General features: G+C 40.3%; 1 protein-coding gene across 3 annotated transcripts in view; it reads right to left on the reverse strand.

The window, feature by feature from the left end:
- Positions 1–13,801, reverse strand: part of LOC111841851 (calmodulin-regulated spectrin-associated protein 1-B) — a 46,618-nt gene extending 32,817 nt beyond the window's left edge. For 2 of the 3 annotated variants that reach the window (XM_023807942.2, XM_023807941.2), the window contains exons 1-2: positions 13,379–13,800; positions 12,350–12,510 (exon numbers count right to left, since the gene is read on the reverse strand). In XM_023807942.2, the coding sequence (XP_023663710.1) occupies positions 12,350–12,509 (160 nt within the window). In that variant the 5' untranslated portion in view covers position 12,510; positions 13,379–13,800. Of the gene's footprint in view, positions 1–12,349; positions 12,511–13,378 lie in introns of all 3 variants that reach the window. The other variant, XM_023807943.2, reaches the window with a different exon arrangement.
- Between the last annotated feature and the right edge of the window lie 4,895 nt (positions 13,802–18,696).

Here is an 18,696-nt window from a genome sequence, read left to right on the forward strand (position 1 = left end):
ATGAGTCACAATCAATTAAAAGCTCTGCTAGAAGGAGAAAAGGACATATAAAAGACAAGGACTGGTTTGAGCACTTCTCCAAACTTTCCCCAGTATGCCAAGGGAAAATGAAGTCACTGTTGATTTCACCAGTAAACAACTAGTATCATTTTCATTCAGAACTCTACATCAGTTCAAAGGAATTAAAGGTATGCATATTGTTTTTCTTCATAAATACTATAACAGGCAGTTAAAAATTGCATATTAATTATTGTGCACCGAGCAACATTTGTTTCCATATTTGAAATCAATGAACTGTAGCATGTGAATGCCCTGGGCACCCAGCTCTAAGCAACTCTGACTAGCTACACGGTGGTGGGGGGGGGGGTCATCCCTGTTAATGCTTCTCTAGAGAACCAAAAACTCAGGCACCTTATAGTACAAACTAGGGCTTAATGAAAATGGGGGGAATTCACATCGCAATATTTGAAAATTTTGTGACAAATTCTGATATTTGTTTTACAAAAATCACAAAGTAGTCTAAAATTTTAACTTTCAAACTATATTCAAATATAATTTATCTATCGAGAGTCTGTCATATAAGTTGGTGTTGCCATGAGTTGTGCATTCAAAGCAGTACAAGAAAAAAAAAAAACATTTTTGCTCAATATCGCCCCTATGGAATCCAAAAAATATTGGATTAACTGAAGGCTAATGTCATTTGGTGACCAGTTCTTGTTTGTGTTTCTCCTCCTCACTCAGTTTTGTGAAAATTTCTGACAAATGCGCTACACTGTCAATGAGTGAGTCAGACAGCAAGGGGACAAGTTGTTATAATTATTGGCTTGGAGAGTGAACACAGAGCTCGTGCAAAACAACTGTAGTAAACACTGATTTTTTTTAACATACACTAAAGAAAAGAATCAATCATTAAAATTGCACGGCCTGCTAATATTTGCTTTCTATGAATAAAAATGTTATACCATCACATTGATGGTCTCAAATCAATTGATCATTGCAGTTCTTGCAAGGTGACAACTGCATGTGCGTAAAACGTGATTTGGTATTAGCATCACACATCATGCAGGGCTGGTACAAACTAGTGAATGTGTTGAAGAATCTTTTGTATGAAATTCAATGCAAGCACAATGAAATTGCAATGGCATCAACCTCATGGCAAAAAACCCCCCACAACATTCTACAAATCAATGATATAGATTTCATTTTTTTTTATAATTTCTACTAAGAGCTAAAAATCAAACACTGGTAACAAAACCAAATATGTCCTTAAATACCCTGTTGAGTGTACATCTGCATGTCCCTTCTCGTTTGGAGTCTAATCCCAATACCAGCTCACCTTCCCTTTTGTGTGTCACAGAGCAGCTAAGCCGCTGAATGCCGGAGAAAAGCAGACACCTCAGCCACATTACACAGCGGGGGTGTAAGAGCTCACAACATTTGTTAACTTTAGTATAAACCTCAGTTTTGGGGTCACAGTTCCGTGCCATTTTGGTACAGCATGGAAAACAGACTGTTTTGAAAAAATCAAAACCGCAAACAAACCCAATTAGGAACAGCTGTAAACCAAAGGCAGTGTATCTATCGACATGTCTGAATAAAGCAATCACTTTCACATTGCAAAACTATAGATGTAAACTAAATACAGGTATATTATATCAATCATAATGAAATAAATTCTGTATCTGTAATGATAAACAGCAATATAACCATAATTCCGTTTACAGACCGATCTGAATTTCCTGGCAAAAGCGCCTTAAATGGCATCAGGAAGACGAACTCGCTGAGGTTGTTTCCATACACACATTCAGATGGTGTCGTCTCAAATGAGTTGGAATATTGAAAGTGTTTCCAGCAATATATCAGAGTTCAGTATGATGCAGCCTACAGTCTTGGTCTTAACTACTCTGTCCAGTGCTGGTGTCATTTATTGGGAAGCCATAATGTTCCCAAACTACAGATTTAAGCAACGAGAGGGTCTCTGAGCTCTCCAGTACAAGCCATAACCAACCTACAGCCACAATTAGCAGAATGATTACCATGTTGAACATCTACTAGTGAATTTAGGTTCCACCCACTACAATGAATATATTCATCTCAATATGCATATTGAACCGAAAATATACCGAACGGTATAGGAGAAATACAGGTACCATCACATCCCCACTAGACAGTAATTTTAATGCCAGCCAAGCATAGGAAGTTAGACTCACAAATGTCAACAGTGATCACTGATTCATTAAAAATGACAAAATGTCATTTATGCAATACCACAGAAGCACATTGAAATTTAGGGCTAAATTCTATAAAATCTGACAATGCTATCTGTTATATGCTTACTACTTCATAAAGCATGCAAACTATCATACTATTTCCTTCATATTACATTAAAAGACTAACATTAGTAAGATAATGCAAATCATTCAACACAGATTATAGCTGTTCATATAAAGAGTTACCCAATGTACCAGCTAAATACGCAAAAGGGTGAAAATTTAGCTGAGGCATCATGGATAACTGAAGGGAGGAGAAATAAATAAATCAAGTAACAGCAGGAAGAGAACATACATGTACAGATAACACAAAGCCTAATGCCAAACTATGGAATGTTCTCAGAAAAATGGTTGTACCTCTACACTGACCAAAAAAAAAAAAAAAAAACCTAGAGTGAAATACAGGGAAACAGATTCTAAATGGCAGAGGAATTAGACATGGATGCTTCCCATCCCCATACCTTACCTGTACATGAAATTCCTGAACAGTTTTTGTTTTTTAAAGATCCTGCTCCAGAGTAGGTAGACCAAGAAACACAGGGTGGGGCTCATAGTGACTATGCTGATTGGCTGACCAAAAGCACCGGCACCAACTTGGACAACAGATAAAAGTAGTGGAGTGAAAAGTTAGCATATGAAATTATTGCGTGTCTCAATTCCATTAAATGCATTACTGAAATTTGACCAATAACCAACATACTTCTGTCAAATATCGCCGGTGCCGGTTGCCAGCACTTATTAATGGAAAAACGTTACTTCATGTTTTTTTTTATTCTGTGGAAAAGAAAAATCAATGTGCTGGTCAGATTTAATAATAAAAGAGGGGCCAGGAACTACAATAAAATCCTGGTCAAGACGGTCCAGGAACTCTGAACCAAGAACTATGAAGAAAGCTACTTTGAGACGTCTTAAGTGGTGAATGAGTTACTATGGAAGATGGCTGATCTTTCAATTTAATCTTCTCCGTTATTTTAGTAATTATGTCTTTAGCTCTAGTGATGCTAACACTGAATGAAAATTTTGAAAATATGAAACATTTTCATATTGGCTGGTAGTACTAACCAACACTGACACATCAGACCGATGCCAGTATCTTAAAATTTAACAAATAAATTAGCCAATACCAATATGTTAATGGATATATCGTACCTCTCTACATTAGGCACAAATGGCCAAACTGAAAGTGTCTTAATTTAAGCATATTATGAAATACTGAAAGAAGAAAAAGACTCGACGCATAGGAAAAAAACATTGCTTGGAAAAGCTGAACAGTAAAAAAGGAGGGGACAGCCATTAAGGACGAACAGCTTTTAGAAGCCAAAAGACACAAGGGGAAGACATAGTTTGGGAGGAATGTCATCCATGACCTATGGTTTCCAGTAGCCTACTTGACGGCACCTAATGATGACAATTTCAATGCGAGTACCTTTTATATGCATTCAATTCAAAACATACAATAAACTGAAGCTAAAGTCATTTGAGCCATCTGTTATTAACATGCTACGCCAGAGTGACCCTAACCCAGCACTGGCAGGTAAATGAAACAGATTACACATGAGGGGGGAGAGATTACTAGAGAGAAGCTCAGAACACTGCAGTCTGCCATGGAAGGATAGCCCTTCTTAATCCATTGTCTCCTCAGGTCACTTACCAGAATACAGAGCCATGCTTCACAAGAGAGGCTTTTAAATAATTTTAGGAGAATTTTAATGTAAAAAGAGGGATCATCAATACATTTTATAATTTTCTGGTTTTCCTGACAGCCAGCCTTTAACATTTTTTCCTCCTAAGCATTCACACAAACTCCCGCATATAATACTGTAACCAAAACTCCTGCATAACACACTCTAACCAAAGTTACTTCCACTATTTTCATTGGCTAAATCAATTTCAGCATTACAGTAATTCAGGACTCCAGACTAACTTTTTCCACTAGTGACACTAGTGCTCCTCACTGAATATGCTAGGAGCACGGGCACAAAATTTTAATTAAATCAACATGCAACGCAAACCTTTGATATATTTTTTCCATCTTAACTGTAATACTGATAAATGCTTTGGTAACATACAATTTACAAGTTTTATTTTAAAAGGAATGTCACAGAGTGAAGTAGTGGTTTCAGAGAAAAGCATCATTAAACGGTACTTTTTTTTTTTCTTTTTCTTAAACATATAATTCCATAGTTCGTTTCATTGTTACCAAAGGGCCAAGCAAAAGCAAGATTCCTTATGGACTGGACTCAGGTAAGTGACAGCCTCACACAGGTTGGGGATAATTCTGCACAGGATGTCGTCATCATACCATCAGCTTTCCACTCTTATCACACTCTGCCTCCCTCACACACGTAACAACAGGGCTGAGTATTGTTTACGTTTGATAAATTCCAAATCTGATTCCAGTTCTGCTCATGGAATCCAGTTCTTATTGATTTTTTGTTGGGGGGCGGGGGGTCCAAAGTGTTTCAATAGCAAAACACTGCATTTGTTCTCTTTAAAGAGCTCAACTTTTACAACAAATGTTACTTGAAGCAGTCATGTCATTTACATATATTGTTAAAATAAAAACAGGGTGTTTTGAGATAAGTAAGGTCAAACAACCACAGTCTGAATCTTTGATGTCTGTTTGCCATTGATGTCAGTAATACTGTACATGTCTGAATAATCTGCCTAGGCTGGATAGTATCGATAGGTCCAGTTTTAATCGGTAAATGGTAAATAAGTGGGTTTTATCCATGACACAGCTGAATACCAGGAGGTACATAAAGCTAAATTAATGAAACAATGACCAAATGAATATATATACACTTTCCTTCCACAGCCATTTGTTTAAAAACAGATGATATCCACTAAAACTACGGCTATTACACATTTGCCGTATAAGATTGTACATTTTTGAGTTGCACAACTGCACTAATGTGTTTTGAGGCGACTCAATATGCCCAAGAGCAATGATACTGTGAACCCTGTTTCTGAAAAGCCACAGGGATCACTGGAGGGTGTAAAGGGGTATAATTCTATTTATTAATGATTTAGCTTCTGAAATGAAAGTAATGGTGACAGAACTCACACCACTGTGTACGGATGAGTCAGTGAAGTCTGAGTGGGATGGGGGGGGGGGGGGCGGCAGCTGACTACTGACACATCAGCTGTAAGTGAGTTATGAGTCTCTTTATGCAGACTCACCAAAAAAAATTGATGGCTGAGCTCCAAAACTTTCAGACAAGCTGCATGTGGAACGATCAGGAGATACTCATTTGTATGTCACTTTGGACAAAAGTCTATGGCAAATAAATGCCATAAAGGGCAAGAACATATACCATTCTGAAAATAAGCATAGGTATAGCTCTGTCTCCAATCTCAAGGTCAACACCCAATACCTGATGTGAGTCTTGACTGTCTGCCACGCAGCTTTAGTGTTTAAAAACAGCAATTTCAAAAAAAAACACAGGTTATTTCCTTCCCTAGTATGGATAAACACTTCTGGGAGTCAGAGAGAACAGCCAAGTTGACCTACAGTGAGCACAGCAGTCCAACCCCTGCCATTCATTCAAAGGACCCCACCACACATACAGGAAATCTAACCTCAGACAAAGGAACACAGCAGCAGCATTTCAATGACAGTTGTTCTCTATTAAATATGCATAATCTAGGCGCCTGCATATGGCAAGAAATAGGTCATCTGGTGCACATAAGACCGATGCTCCTCTGCCATAACCACACCCTCTGCTGAAGGTGCGTGCTTAATGAGCAGCACCGCTCCACCCACCGCCGCCTACAAAGGGAGCTCCACAAAGCCGTGCTGCAGGCCTTAACCTTTCGGGCAGTCTATGTGAAGTACAAGCCTATGATAAAACTACAAATCAGCATTATTCAAATCAACAAGAGAGCTGCTAAATGCAATGGTTCCAAACAAGATGTGGAATTCAGGCTCATAAATACAAAGAATATATAGATCTCTATTTTCTGCAACACAGTTGGGTTGTTTTCCCCAATTTAGATGCTGCACTGTCCTGCAAAACCAATTATAAAAACATATAATGGCAGAGCTGTATTTTAATCCACAGACATTACAAAAAAAACTCAATTTTTCCACTGGTGGATGCTTCAGAAATAGCTGCTGAAGCACTGTATCTGAGCCAGGACTCAGTCAATACATTCCAAGGCAAACTCCTCTTGTCCATGACAACAGCCACATATGCCACTAACACACAAGAACCACATCTACAACCTCTCTGCATCTACAGGTATCCTATTGAGTCCCGACCGATCGCATTTACATCCGAGGTCCGTAGTAAATTATATACACTGACCAAGAGATGCCTGAAAGCGGATGTAGTAGGACATTAGTAGGTGTATTGCTTAGTGTAACCAGCGCAGGAGAACGGGCAGCACTGCCAGCCGTATAATGACCCCACTGTCCATGTCTAACCTGTAATACAGTATGCATGCAGTAATGTATATGGACAGCTACAATAAGCAGACGATACAGATATAGTACCTGTACTGTGCCATTTCCTTACACAAAAGTAAATATATTGTACAACAAAATTTCTCAGCAGCTTCAGATGCTGTCTTTCTCAGTTCCCATTGTTTGTGACTGCCCGAATCTTTCGATTTTGTGCAGCAATTCATGCATTATTTTTCCATGAAATTTAACGGCACTCATTCTATTATAGTGTTCTATTTTTACGTTTACATTATTTGCTGCAGAGTACTGGGTGTGTGTTACAGTATTGCACTTAATGTCTTGCCTTTCCTCTAGAATTACCGAGATATGCCCAAATTGACTTGCATCCAAATGCAATTGCCCCAAATGCAGACGCAAGCTGATGGATACCTGTATTATATAAAGTCAAGACATTAGAAACAGCACAGCGTCCAGATACTAAGACACGACATTTACACATTTCCCTCTCAATGAGCCATTACCCAGAACCAGTGCTACTCCAACAGCCTGAAACACTGAGCTTTGTAATAAGTCCAAATATTCGTTCGTTAAAAGTTAACCCTACAACATTAACACATCTCCTTGATTTAAAATGATTTTCCCCTCTCATCACAGCTTTCTAACATTAGTGTTCTAACTAAATTAAATTACATTGTTTCCATTATTATTGCCTAAACAATTCACCAGGAGCACAGAAAAAAACCTTGCCAGCCTCATATTTATCAGTTTTTGGATGATCTACTTCAGGGGTGCCCAACTCCAGTCCTGGAGGGCCGGAGCCCTGTGTAGCTTAGTTCTTTCCCTGTTCCACCATAAATGATTCAGCTCAAGAGCTGTGTGGTGATTAGCACAAGGAGTTAAATCAGGTGTGTTAAATGAGGGGAAACCCAAAACTGTGCAGGGCTCTGGCCCTCCAGGACTGGAGTTGGGCACCCCTGTTCTACTTCCTGGTTCTGATAAAAACAGCTAAACACACAATTACCTAGCAAAACAGTCAAGTAGCACGTAGTTTCACTGAATGATTCAGGAACCTGCCTGCATAAATACTGTTAAAACCTAAACCTCACTGTATAAATAGCCTTAGTTCAGTCTGCCACATGACTACCAGGAAATCCATTTAACCATCACCCCATCGTTTTCTGATATCAATGACTATTTGGACTAAGCAACACTATCACTGCCAACCACCAAGGGACTTCTTCAGTTTCAGGCCACTAATTTTGGATTTATTTCTCACAAATTTTAGTTTGGTGTATTTTTTTAACCTTTATGGTGGCATTATGGCTCAGTGAGTAACATCGTTGGCTCTCACCTACAAGGTGTAGGGTTTAAATCCCACCTCTGCAAGGAGATGGGGGTTGCATCTTATTTGTGTATCACACAGGTGTCTTGTGGGTACTCTAGTTTCCTCCCACAGTCCAAAGACATGAAGGTAAGCCTCCTGGTGCCGCTCAACTGCCCGTAGTGTATAATGCGAATGTTCGGCAATGGTCTGGCATCCCATTTAGAGCATACCCCAGCCTTGTGCCAAAGCTGCCCAGGAATCCCTCATTCCATAGTGTATAGTTACACCGTCATGAATGAGCACAGCAGCAACACTGTCACTTCTTATGTAAAGTGAACAGAAAGCGAGAACAGCAAGAGCTGCAAATTAAACTTGTGCTGAAATGTCGCAAAACTAGTGGGAGAAAGAACATAACATAAGAACTATACTGTACAAACGAGAGGAGGCCATTCGGCCCATCGAGCTCGCTTGGGGAGAACTTAACTAATAGCTCAGAGTTGTTAAAATCTTATCTAGCTTTGATTTAAAGACCAAGAGATGCCTGAAAGCGGAAAGGTGGCACTATACCCTTTTCAAGTCATTGCTAAAATACACAATATACCTTTGTATAAACAGTTATGAAATGTCATTTTAATCACAGAACTATATTTTTGATTACTGAGGGTTTAAGAGAATCTTGGAATTGTCTTAGGCCAACATTCATGTTTACATTCAAGCACAGGGATTCAGACTAAAAGATATATGATTTATTGTTATTGGCTGATATTCGTTAAAAATCAAGATATTGCTAGCCAATATGTAAATTTTATCAATATTAAAAGCAAGCAGCAGCAGAGTTAAAGATTAGCTACTAAAATAATGGAGGTGATTGCATTGGGCAAGCAGTCGTTTTCTGTAGTGGAGGACGAGGAATTTTGTCAGCTCATTTGCCACTCAGAGGTAGTGTTGCCACTTTCAATCTGAAGAAATTAAGGACCCATCCCATAAAACACCCAGCAAGTAGCTCAGAGGGAGACCAATAACAGCAATATTAGTCAAAATTGCCATATTTTGGCCACGGTCAAAATTTCCATATCATTGCACTACTAGTTTAGACTGCACTCATCCTATCCAACTGCAACAATAAATAAAAAATAAATAGCCTTAGCCCAACACAAAGTATTTTTTCTGCATTTAAGGGTCTCCCTTGCAAAACCTCAGGAAATTGGTTCATTTTAAAGAATTCTAGAAAACCTGACAGTCTCCAAAAGATGCAATATGATTAATCAGTTCTGTATTCATGAACGACAGTACACACACACAACCTGGATTAAGATGGTACAATAGACAATAAATCATAGGACTCCAACCTTATCTACAGTGAGAGCTACTTTTACAAAGGGGTGGTGATGGAAAAAGTTGCTGACAGGGGGTGTATATATGGAAAAAAACAAATTTATACACTTGTCTATTGTAATAAGTGTCGTGCACACTACTCATTGGCTCTGTGCAGACTACTCGTTGGCTCTCTGCAGACTACTCGTTGGCTCTCTGCAGACTACTCGTTGGCTCTCTGCAGACTACTCGTTGGCCAATGGTCAACACGTTAGTGACCACTGCTATTAATGCTACAGATCTGATGATACAGCTCATATGCATTATAAAGACACTGAAAGTCATGTTTCATATAGATTAGTATTGATCCATTAAATTCAATGCGTTTTATTACAAGTCAGACAATTCATTACAAAATCAAAAACAAAAAAGGAAATAAGATACAAAATTAGAAACTAAGATTTTCTGTGTATCCATTGTGGCATTACCCAATGCTGTATATAGTAAAGATGACATCATAATCAGGGATGGACATAACGCATTCACCTTTAACAACAATGTGTGCGACAATCGATTGTTTGTAAAAGCACAAATGCATACTTATTTTATGTGCATTTGCGCTGCTATGACAAGAAAATACCTTGCATTTTAACCTGTATACTGCAAATGAATTAGAGTTAGCATATAAAGATTAAAATGCATCATATTTTGTTTTCATATCAGCGCAAATGCACATAAAAGTAGTACACATTTACACTGTTACCACAATCGATTGTCGCACGTATCATTTTCAAATGTGAATGCGTACTTGTGTACCAGTTATGTCCACCCCTGATTACATTATCCTCTATTACCATAAAAAGAAACGTCAAGCTGAAGGTGTACAACCGTGCTGACTGCTAACATGGCTGCATGACTCTGAGCTTCATCTGCCTAAATACCACTAGCCCTCGCAAATGTATGTGCTAAATGCCATGGTGACCAGAAAAGAAGGGTTGGGATAAGCATCATTCATACACATAGGAGGACAGACTAAAAACCAACTGGCTTACTGAAGGCACGTTTTTGTACAGGCCAGCATGCTGCACAGGAAGAAATACAGGGACTAGCAAACATCTCTAAAGCAAAATTACACTTTATGGGCGTGAATAAAAGGTACCAAGCTTAGCCATTGTAAATGAAGCAAATTAAAAATGGAGTATTCATAACAATTAAATCCCTGCTGTTTTGGCTCCTGTTACATCAACAAGATGAATTACTGCCACCCAAATCTTAAAAGTGGCCTTGCACAGCTATAACCAAAAACATAAAAATGTACTCTGGTTGAATGTTGTGTGGTGCTCTGGCCTCACAGTACTGGAATTAACTACATACCATGCCTGAAATACCAGAACATTCAACTTCAGATGCAGTGCAACAGAAACAGCTCTGGCAATCACAAAAAAAAAAATTAGTTTGCAGTGAACAACTTCACTAATCAAGCCTAACATTAACAAAGATGAAGGTGAGAATGCCCAGTATCTAAAGTCCATTCTTTCAATGCAATAGGGCTTTTAAAATGTACCAACACACTAATCTCATTAACTCTTAACACTAGTATGTCAGAGCAATTAGATCAGTTATGTCAGGACAATGCAGAGAATTCACAAAGTAATAAATAAGGCATAGAATTATGGCAGGATGAAAAGATTCAGCTGAACAAAGAATCAAGTTATTCATATTGTACTGTCTCTGTAGTTAACCCTTTTACTGACAAAATCTCATACCTAGATCCATTAACTATGACATCAGCAATATTCATGCTCATCAGGCTACAATAAGCCATTGGGCATTCCACACAAAGCTTTGCACAATACTACCACAGTGCATTTGCTGAGGAAAGCCAGTGTAATGTGTTTGGATTTTCAGGCCCAACATTGTCTGGTGCCAAAGCTATCAGTTCTCAATGGAGCTGCACTAGATGCTGACTGCCAGTCTGTAATACTGGATGCATACACACCCTTCCCTGCTCAGTTTCATCTCCCCTTCTGCTGCCAACCATGCGACTGTAGGTACAATGATGAGTGCTTACATTTTTTGGAAATTAATAAATAATCATCACAAAATCTTAATTTCTAAACACAAAAGTAAGATTTTTCTCTTTCGTCTAATCAAAGCATAATTCTTTCATTCTTAAAAAAATACACTGCAGCCAATATGATTTGAAATTTGTCACAATGAGAGGACAATAGTCTAGCTACTGAGGGACAAATCTCATCTATCTCCAATTTCAAACATTAAGCCCATAAAAACTAACCTGTCCTTCAGCGTTCTTACTAATACAACACCCTTCCACGTATGCAAAGTTATAAACAAAACATTATATTAGAAGACTGGATGCCAGGAAGGAACCGAACGTGTCACGCAAGGCCAAACATTATTACTAATTGAATTATTGCTGGCCAAGACAACATTAATCACATTTAGTTATTAAGCAGCGTCTTTCCATAACAATCACTACTGGAACACACTTCAGAACAGCTCTTAAAATAGATATGAACGTCATTAAAGAAAATTTTATTGCAAAGTACATTGCTAGCTTGCTTGCATGTCTCCAGCAGTAACTCCTCCGCATTCAGTACGACTATATCTTGGCATTTAATATTTCAGAGTGACTGCAACCTTACAGCGACATTCTTTATGGACAAAAGGCAAGAACAGCAAAAAATACTAATATGTTCAACAGTAGCAGAAATCAAATACATATCCTGCTTTATAAGCTATATATCGAAGAACGTTATACTGGGATATCCTTTACAATATATGTTCTTATATGGGACAGAAGCACATCGTAAACGCCTAAATGTAAATGAGCAGATGCAATTTGGGATTCTCTTCGATCCCAGTGAACTTATTAATATGAATTATTATAATTTGCTGCATTAAATGCTAGAGGAAGAAAAAGCAAGATGTGTTGGGAGGCAGAAACCTCCAGCACTATGTCTGATTGTCTTAGCAGGGAGCAGGTGCAGAAGGAAAGGGCGGCTCACGTACCTATACCGTAGGCTTTGGCGAAGAGCCACCGTAGATCGGCGTCTATTTTAGCCCGGGCTGAGTCATACAGCTCCAGAGGCACAACCTCCACAGCTCCCTCGGCCCGCGAGTCCGTCTTTCTGCGGGTGCCGTCCCCGCCAGCACACGCGTCCACGTCCATCCTGCAGGGACGGGCAGGGCGCCGCGTTAACACACGCCAAGGCCCCGTCGTCGCCTCGGAGCCGTGCCTGCTTCGCCGGGACACTCATTCAATAAAATACAGCAATCTTGACATGGGGGCGCTGACAGGTTTTTTGAGTAATAAACATATTCGCCTACGTTTATCCAATAACACCACACACGCTCGATACCACACAAAACGTGCGGTTTCAGCCTAATAAATGGCGTGAATTTCTTGTAAGAATGAGAGCGAAGCGCCGCTATGGGGGGTACCCGCCGCACAACAATAGGGGTCCGCCTGACACACACTGCTCCGGCGGCCGTTTGTCACCGCCACAGACGGACCGTCCAGGTGCCTCGCTTCGGATTAATGAAGCCGGGTCGGGGCTTCTTATAATAAACACGGTAATTTCCCATATTACCGGCCCCCCGCCGCCTAGCCGGCCGGCTAAGACACCGCACGCTCCGCCAGCCGTTTAAGGGCAGCAAACAGGCTCGCGGACGCCAATGCGCTAAGCAGCCAAAGCGGCGGATTCTCAGCTATTACGGGGGGACATTTACCGAAGGTGCGGTCTAAGGACGGCGGCCGGTGTGTGTGTGTGTGTGTGTGCGGGGGGGACGGGCTCTGCGGGCAGCTTCTAACACCCCCTGTCCCTGCGGCCAAAGCCATGGCCGAGGATACTTTGAAAACGGCGAATAAACACCGCATCCATCTTACAACGGGTGACCGGTCAGCTAACGACAACCAAGCGAGGACAAGCGGGTAGATATGAATGAAGTCCGAGCCGAAATGACGATGAGCCGTAAATGGCCGGTCAGCGGGTTAAAAAAACACACACAGAATGTCTACTGATTTAAAACAAGGCATACCTTCAGTACCGCGAGGAATCCGCTTTGAAAAGATACGGAAAAGACCAAAGAAAAATACATAAAACTACAGGATGTCACGGCTATAATTTCTCATCGAAATCAAAAGGTGTCGTCCCCGACAGCACGATCCGGTCCGGTCCGATCCAGCGCGGCCTATGGCTACATGACAACCGCAGTGGGAGGAGGGCGGCTGGGGCGATTTCTGTAGCCAATTTAAAAATTCAGCTTATACGTGTACAGGTACAGCTCCAAAGCAGCCGCTTTCGGCCGTAGGGCTCCTTCCTTTTTTTTAGGATTTTATTTTAAAAATAATAGGAATCGCATGTAAAGTCCGCGGCTCCGGAGCAGACGGGCTTCTTATCATGCTAGCATGCAGAAAGCCCGTCTCTATGGGGACGTCTGTCGGAGCCGCTGGCGCACATGCGCAGTAGCCTGCCGCTCCAACCAGAGGGAAATTGAAATCTACAGCTCCGTATCATTTCGTATTAATTAACAACAACAACAAAAAAGAGATTTCATCTCTATATAAAGACGATTGTTCTACTTTTTCTTAAGAAAGCAAACCTTGGATGGAAACGTGCTGTTTCGTTGAATATATACGTTTGCAATCAATGTCATTGATTTTTTTTGTGTAATTACGAATAGGTAGTGATTTTGTTTTCGAGTAGTTGTACTAGATAAACTTAAGATTTTCATGATTTCACAACATGCGATGCAAGAACTTCCACTGTGCTCGTCAACATTCGAGGATAAGTACCCGGATTTTGCTCTTGTGTTATTGTGTTATTGCATTGTCTAAATCACATCAGTGTTCTTGTTTCACTTAATAATGTATAATACAAAAACCCCAATGAAGACAGCAGTGTTTTTTTAAAAAATATATGTTTTGGTTATAGAACAGCCCTCAAGAGAGCGTTAAATATACGAGTGGATGGCGTTTTCGATTTCATACGTATGATACTGATTAATCTTTCTGGGTGAATGCTTTATTGGGATCATTCATCGTCGGTGGAATCCCTCTCGTGTACGTATCCTTTTGTGCTTCCTGTCTACTTGCCCGCAATGTCGATATAGGTTACTGAAATGGTTGGGGGGATACCAGTGACTTTGCACTGTCGCTATTCACCACATGCGTTTATATCGATCAGTTATGGAGGCAGGGCTGCCGCTGAACTCGTTTGCCCTCAGTTTTCCACAGCCTGAAAACAACACACTGTGTCCCAGAAAGGATAAGGGGTCATATTATTCTGAAATTTAATACAGAACAATCAAATACTGACATATTTTTGAATGAACGTAATCTATATTAAAATATCAACGCATGTAATTATAGGATCATAACTACTAGTGTTTTTTTTTTGTTTTTAAACAGCGCATGCAATTTACACCACGCCTCCATATAAAAATATTTTAAGAAAATGTTGCCTTATGGAATTAGGCGCACAATTTATTATTATTATTATTTTTTAATTACCCATGACTATTTCCACAAACTACGGTTCCATATTAGGACTCCAAAGAAAAGATTTTTTTGTTTTAAGTGAGGTACCAGCTGTTATTGTTGGCGGTCAAATCGACCCCCATCTATCCCTTCTTCCGTTTTTACGTACTGTATATGTATCACGTTATGTGAAGGTTTCCACAGCGACAAAACATTATGCCAAATATGTTTCTTGGAGCATGACATCATTCCTAAATTCTTAGGCGAGTCAACGAAAAAAAAAAACAGAAACTGTATTGAAAGTTCAGCCTCTCTAATCAATGTTACTATCCAGACATATATTGTCCAGATATATTTTCAAATATATGCGCCTTAGGCATCTCAGACCTGTCAAAACGTAGAAGTACATGTTCCCATATCCAAAAAGTGCACTCCTCGTAAATGTGATATGGATGAATTATTATCTCTGTACCTATATATTTGCTGGCAAATACGATAAGGCTGCCTCTGATCGAGACAGGCGAGCTGCCCACTCAGAAGAATATCAGATGAATATTGGTTAAATTGCAGACACATCACAAGGATTGTCCAGCCAATTCTTTCAAATACAAAGATAGGCTTATCTCTTTGGGTGAAGCAGGGGATCACGTAGTACACAGGGCTTAAACCCCCGTCTGACTGGGGGCTTTTAATTAAATGTTCGGGTTTTTTTTGTTTGCAGTCATGCTATGTTAAAAGTCTTGTTAAAAGTTTTTATGCACACGAACATCCCATCTAACACTGACTAGGATAAGCGGTTGTAAGATCAGAGGAGTATGAATGACAAATAAAAAGCCCCCTGGTGGTGAAATGGAAAATTACATTAACGTCAAACGGCGTCTTTCATACGAATGCGGTGTACAGTGGACCCTTCTTATGAACTCAATTCGTTAAAGCGTGCTGGTTGTATCTCAAGCTAGTCGTAAGTCGAGACTATTTTCCCCATAAGAAGCAATGGAAATAACCATACTGCGTTCCGAACCTCCCAAAGCACCCCTTACCTGACCTTCTCATAATAAAAAGAGTTGTATAATGTGCGTAATTTACCAGAAACACCAATAATTTTCCTAGTGTACTCACTGGCCTTTCATTTATCCACACTAATAATAGCCTTTCTACCTCATCTCTGTTGATCGTGACTTATTAATTTGAGTAACACCTTTAGTGACACTAGCTTCCTCATACAAATCCTTTCTTTGTAAGATTGTCGAGATGGTGGGTTTTGACATGCTGTACATATTAGCCAGATCAGCCACACGAACGTCACTTTCGTATTTCTGCACACTTTTCTTGTTTTCCGTAGTGATTGCTTTCTTTTCATTCTCTTCCTTTTCTTAGCTTCTTTTCTAGTTTTTTGGGGTTCATATTTGATAGCAATTAGCGAAATTAATTATATAAAGCACTGCACTGACCGAAATGGTGTCCACAAACAGGCGTATCTGGGCTCAGACTGACGCTTATGGACGCCTGACGGGCATCTCGGCTCTTCGTTTACAGCCGCACAAGCGGAAACACGTTTTGCCTTCGACCGGCATTCGCGTCTTAACTCAAGACTATGGTCGTAAGTCAAAACTAAAATTTTAGTCGTAACCCAAGTTGTTCGTATGTCAGGCCGGTCATAACTCGAGGGTCCACTGTATAAACAGAACGGATATAAATATGTAAAAGCCCGCTCCAGGTGCTGATGACATTGAAAACTGCCTGCTGATGTACAGGACACACCCCAGACACACAGAACTGGAGGTGTGAAGCCACAGTGCCACTGACTGAGCCACCCTAAATAACACATTTAATTTCCAGTTAAACAGCACATTAATGTTTGTTTAAAAAATTAAAACTACTTGTAATTCAACTTTGTCATGCTAATCTTTTTAAACCTAATAGTCAAAACCACAGTACTGCTATAAAGATGTTTATTTTGACAGCTGTGCAATGAATTGCTCCTGTCCTGTCCACCCATGAAATTTGCATCACTACGCACATGTGACTAGTTTTGCATTTATGGGGCAGCTTGTCCTGCCCAGAAGATTACGGTGACAATGTTTGAACGTATGGTAGTTTGGAAGCCCAGTGGGTACCAGGGGCATCGCTAAAGATTTTGGGCCCCCTGAAAGCATCTTATATCGCACCCCCCTCCAATCCAGACCAATCCAGTCCAATCCAGTTATGTTCCAATTTTTTGGACCCCTGTCACTCCTGGGAAGGAGTCCTGCCTCATACTACCAGGGTTTGAATCCTCCCCCCCTCTGCTGTGTGTGTGTGTGTGTGTGTGTGGAGGGGGGTCCTCCCATTATCCAAAAGCATGCAGATTGACAGCAGTGACTCAAAATTGCCTGTTGTGTGTGTATGTGCCCTGTGATGGACTGGCATCCCATCCATACTGCACCTCTGACTTATGCACTATGGAATAGGATCCAGGCCCCTGTGACCTAGAGCAGAATAAGTGATTAGAATATGGAGAGATCCTTCAAGGTTTGCCATGTTTTCTGTTTCCGCTCTAATGAAGAAAAAAATCTATTATCCTGGACACATGACTTGAAAATTACTATCATTAAAGCCAGCCATATCTAAGCTCCCAGAATGCCTTTTTAAAATATTCTTTGTTGAGTGATCTGCCAGAGGGGGCAAAATTTTCTGTACAGTGTATGACCCCAGCAGAACAAATAGTGCAAGACAGCCAACAGAAACCCTGCAGCATTTTCAGAGACTTTACAGGCTATCAGAGGAGATAGATGTTTTTGTTACCCTTTGGAATATGACGAGAAAATGAAGCTAAATAAGCCACTACATTCGATTCAAGAAGCTTATGTTATTAGGCCATGGGATGTAATGGAACACAGGATTCACGGTTTGCAACAAACCTCGGTTTCGGGGTCACGGTTCAGTGCAATTTCAGTACAGCAGGGAAAACAGAATTTGCTTTGAAATGATTTATTATTAAAACTGAAAACACAAACACGATTAAGAACAGATGTATACCAAAGGCAGTGCATCTGTCGACGTGTCTGAATAACAAAACCTGAGACGCTTATTTGCATGTTGAAAAAATAAATATGTAAAATAAATTTAAAAATCAGAACAGGACAATCATAATGAACTAAATCCCATCTCAATTCCATGTTTTCTACCACCGAATATGGCTGCATATCACGAGTGATAAACACCCCTTATAGCTTATAGTTATTTTTCAGCCTGAATTCTCTGGCAAAAGCGCCTTAAACGCCAGAGGGAGACTAACTCGCTGAGGCTGTTTCTGCCTTCAGTCATACACACATTTGGATGAAGTTGTCCCAAATTAGTTAGCATGTTGGATATGTCGTGCGCTGAAGGAGGAACCAGACTGGGCCCAAAGCAAAGACAAGGCGTGTTCTCTCTGGGGGCTGTTGTGTGGCTCAGCAGGTTAAGCACGTGCCAGTGATTGCAAGATCACTGATTCAAATCCCCAGGCCACAAAACTAATACTGCTTTGCCCCCTTGAGCAGGACCCTTGGCCCCCAGCTCCAGGAGTGCTGCACCCTGACTGACGTTGTGCTGTGACCCCACACACTCCTGTATGTCCTGTATGTATGTCTTATGAGGGGTAGGGACGCAGAGAATTCCTGTACAGGTGTGTCTCCTTTGTACCACACAACCATATTCAACACAGAAGTAAAGGTATCCTTGGGCCTATGCCATGGTGGTCACTGTATGGATAGTTATCACCTTCAGCAAACTCAAGTATAATTGGACTACCACTTTTTTAACAGGAGAAATAAAGTAATTCCATTAAGCATATTTGCTGAGGCAATGGATTTTGGTGCTCGAACAGCTGCAATAACATCCCTGACCCAATTAATGG

Source organism: Paramormyrops kingsleyae, chromosome 7 (assembly GCF_048594095.1).
Source record: "Paramormyrops kingsleyae isolate MSU_618 chromosome 7, PKINGS_0.4, whole genome shotgun sequence".
NCBI lineage: Eukaryota > Metazoa > Chordata > Actinopteri > Osteoglossiformes > Mormyridae > Paramormyrops > Paramormyrops kingsleyae.